This window comes from Plasmopara halstedii (genome assembly GCF_900000015.1).
Source record: "Plasmopara halstedii genome assembly, contig: Scaffold_1768, whole genome shotgun sequence".
NCBI lineage: Eukaryota > Oomycota > Peronosporomycetes > Peronosporales > Peronosporaceae > Plasmopara > Plasmopara halstedii.
Window position 1 is genome coordinate 3,499 of NW_020188677.1, and position 1,728 is coordinate 5,226.

At 41.1% G+C, this 1,728-nt stretch overlaps 1 protein-coding gene across 1 annotated transcript; it reads right to left on the reverse strand.

Moving 5' to 3' along the window:
• Positions 1–1,289: 1,289 nt before the first annotated feature.
• Positions 1,290–1,721, reverse strand: PHALS_02141 (uncharacterized protein; the record flags this gene model as incomplete). The annotated part of the gene is made up of 2 exons (XM_024716660.1): positions 1,290–1,589; positions 1,638–1,721. 2 exons carry the CDS (start codon positions 1,719–1,721, stop codon positions 1,290–1,292), a joined length of 384 nt encoding a protein of 127 aa, XP_024582237.1.
• Between the last annotated feature and the right edge of the window lie 7 nt (positions 1,722–1,728).

A 1,728-nucleotide genomic window follows, 5' to 3' on the forward strand; every position in this document is an offset into this window, starting at 1 on the left:
GGCGCGCAGACAATCATGATAATTACTTCTGAGAGAGAACCATTGTCAACGAAATTGCTACTCCAATCAACATCTGAATATGCCTTAGCCGCGAATTTATCACTGCCTTGATATACATTGTGAAGCATGTACTCTTAGGCAGCGTAGCACACGAATTGCTAAATTCCAAAATTGCAGCCCGAAGTCCTCCAGAAATACTAAAAAGCTGTGCTATCACGTATGCAACATCCGGTCAAATACGTGTAGTCATGTACAGCAGACATCCATTGAAAGATCAAAATGGTTTCGAGCGCATAGCTAAACGGTCCTCTTTTGTAGTATGTGACTACATTGACGATAACTTCAATAGTGATGCGCACGGGTTGTCGACAATCTTGGAATTTTGTTGACCGAACGTGCACACAGATATCTTAGACTCAATGTGGACTCCTTCAAAAGGTGGTGCAATTATGTCTTCACTTTCGTGGATGCTTTACCTAGATATGTTGCAATTTTCATGACCAACAGCAAGTATGAAGTATTTTCGCAAGTTCAAGAGATTCAAAACTATATTTAAAATCAAAGGGATACTTATCTTAAATGCTTGAGATCCATCCAACAATAAAACAAAATTAAAACTATTTGTCATCGAAGCGCATAGTCCCGTTCCATATAGGCCTCAGCAAAATGGGTGGTGGAGCATGAAAATGGCTATCATGGGAAAGACCCGCAGTATACGGAATTAATAATGGGTTTAATAGAATGGCGGGTGGAAGACGCTAACACAGCACTCGACTTCACGCCATATGAATTAGCTTTCAAGATGATTCCTTGAAGAATGGATCACTTACGCGTGTTCGGGTCGCAGATTTACGCTACTGTTAACGATGCAAAAGAACAAAGATCCTAAACGATCTCAACTGTAAATCTCTCCCTTATGCGATTAATGTCAAGGGTTATCGCGTGTTTGACTTCTAAAATGCCAAAAATAAAGTCACCCGCTCTATGAGGTTGATTGAGTGTGAAGTAGGACACGCATACGCAACAGTAAGAAGCGACCGTCGAAGTTAAATAGAATAGTGATAATAATTATATTTAAAACCCAGTGCATCGACAGCCAGTTAAAGATGATCTTATGGAAACTTGAGGACGACTACAGCACGTCTTCGGGATGTGGCCTAGCGCAACAATATTATACCAGAGATCGCTTGGTAGCTTTCGCTAGCACGGCTTACGTAAATAATGCGGTGTATACAGATGCCCTGATGTAGTGTGCGGTCAACAGATAGATCTTTCACCTTCGTACAACATCAAAGGAGTTTCAGCTGCACATACAAGCGCAGTGCATCTGAGTCAATAACTTGATGACCGCTATTACTAAATTGCCATGTCAATGCTCCCTGCAGTAATCTTGTTCGTAAGATCCTTATGCTGATACCGGAATCACTAGATTGTGTTACGATACCACTACTTCGTGACCACAACAGCTGAGATTTCACCACTTGAGACTCCTTTATTATACATTTCATCTGAGAAGAAAATTCATGATAGTTCGGCACTGGGTTTCCATTCATTTGAATCGGCGTATTGATGCGCTTATCAATTAAGCACTTTGTAGGATATCAATCGTCAGCAACGATTTGACATGTGGTCTTAACCGATATAGCTTGCAATTGAGCAAGTCCAGTCTCGGCGTCCATTTCCTGCAGGTCAGTGTATTTTATACTTTTCCTTGCTGCCATATACTGC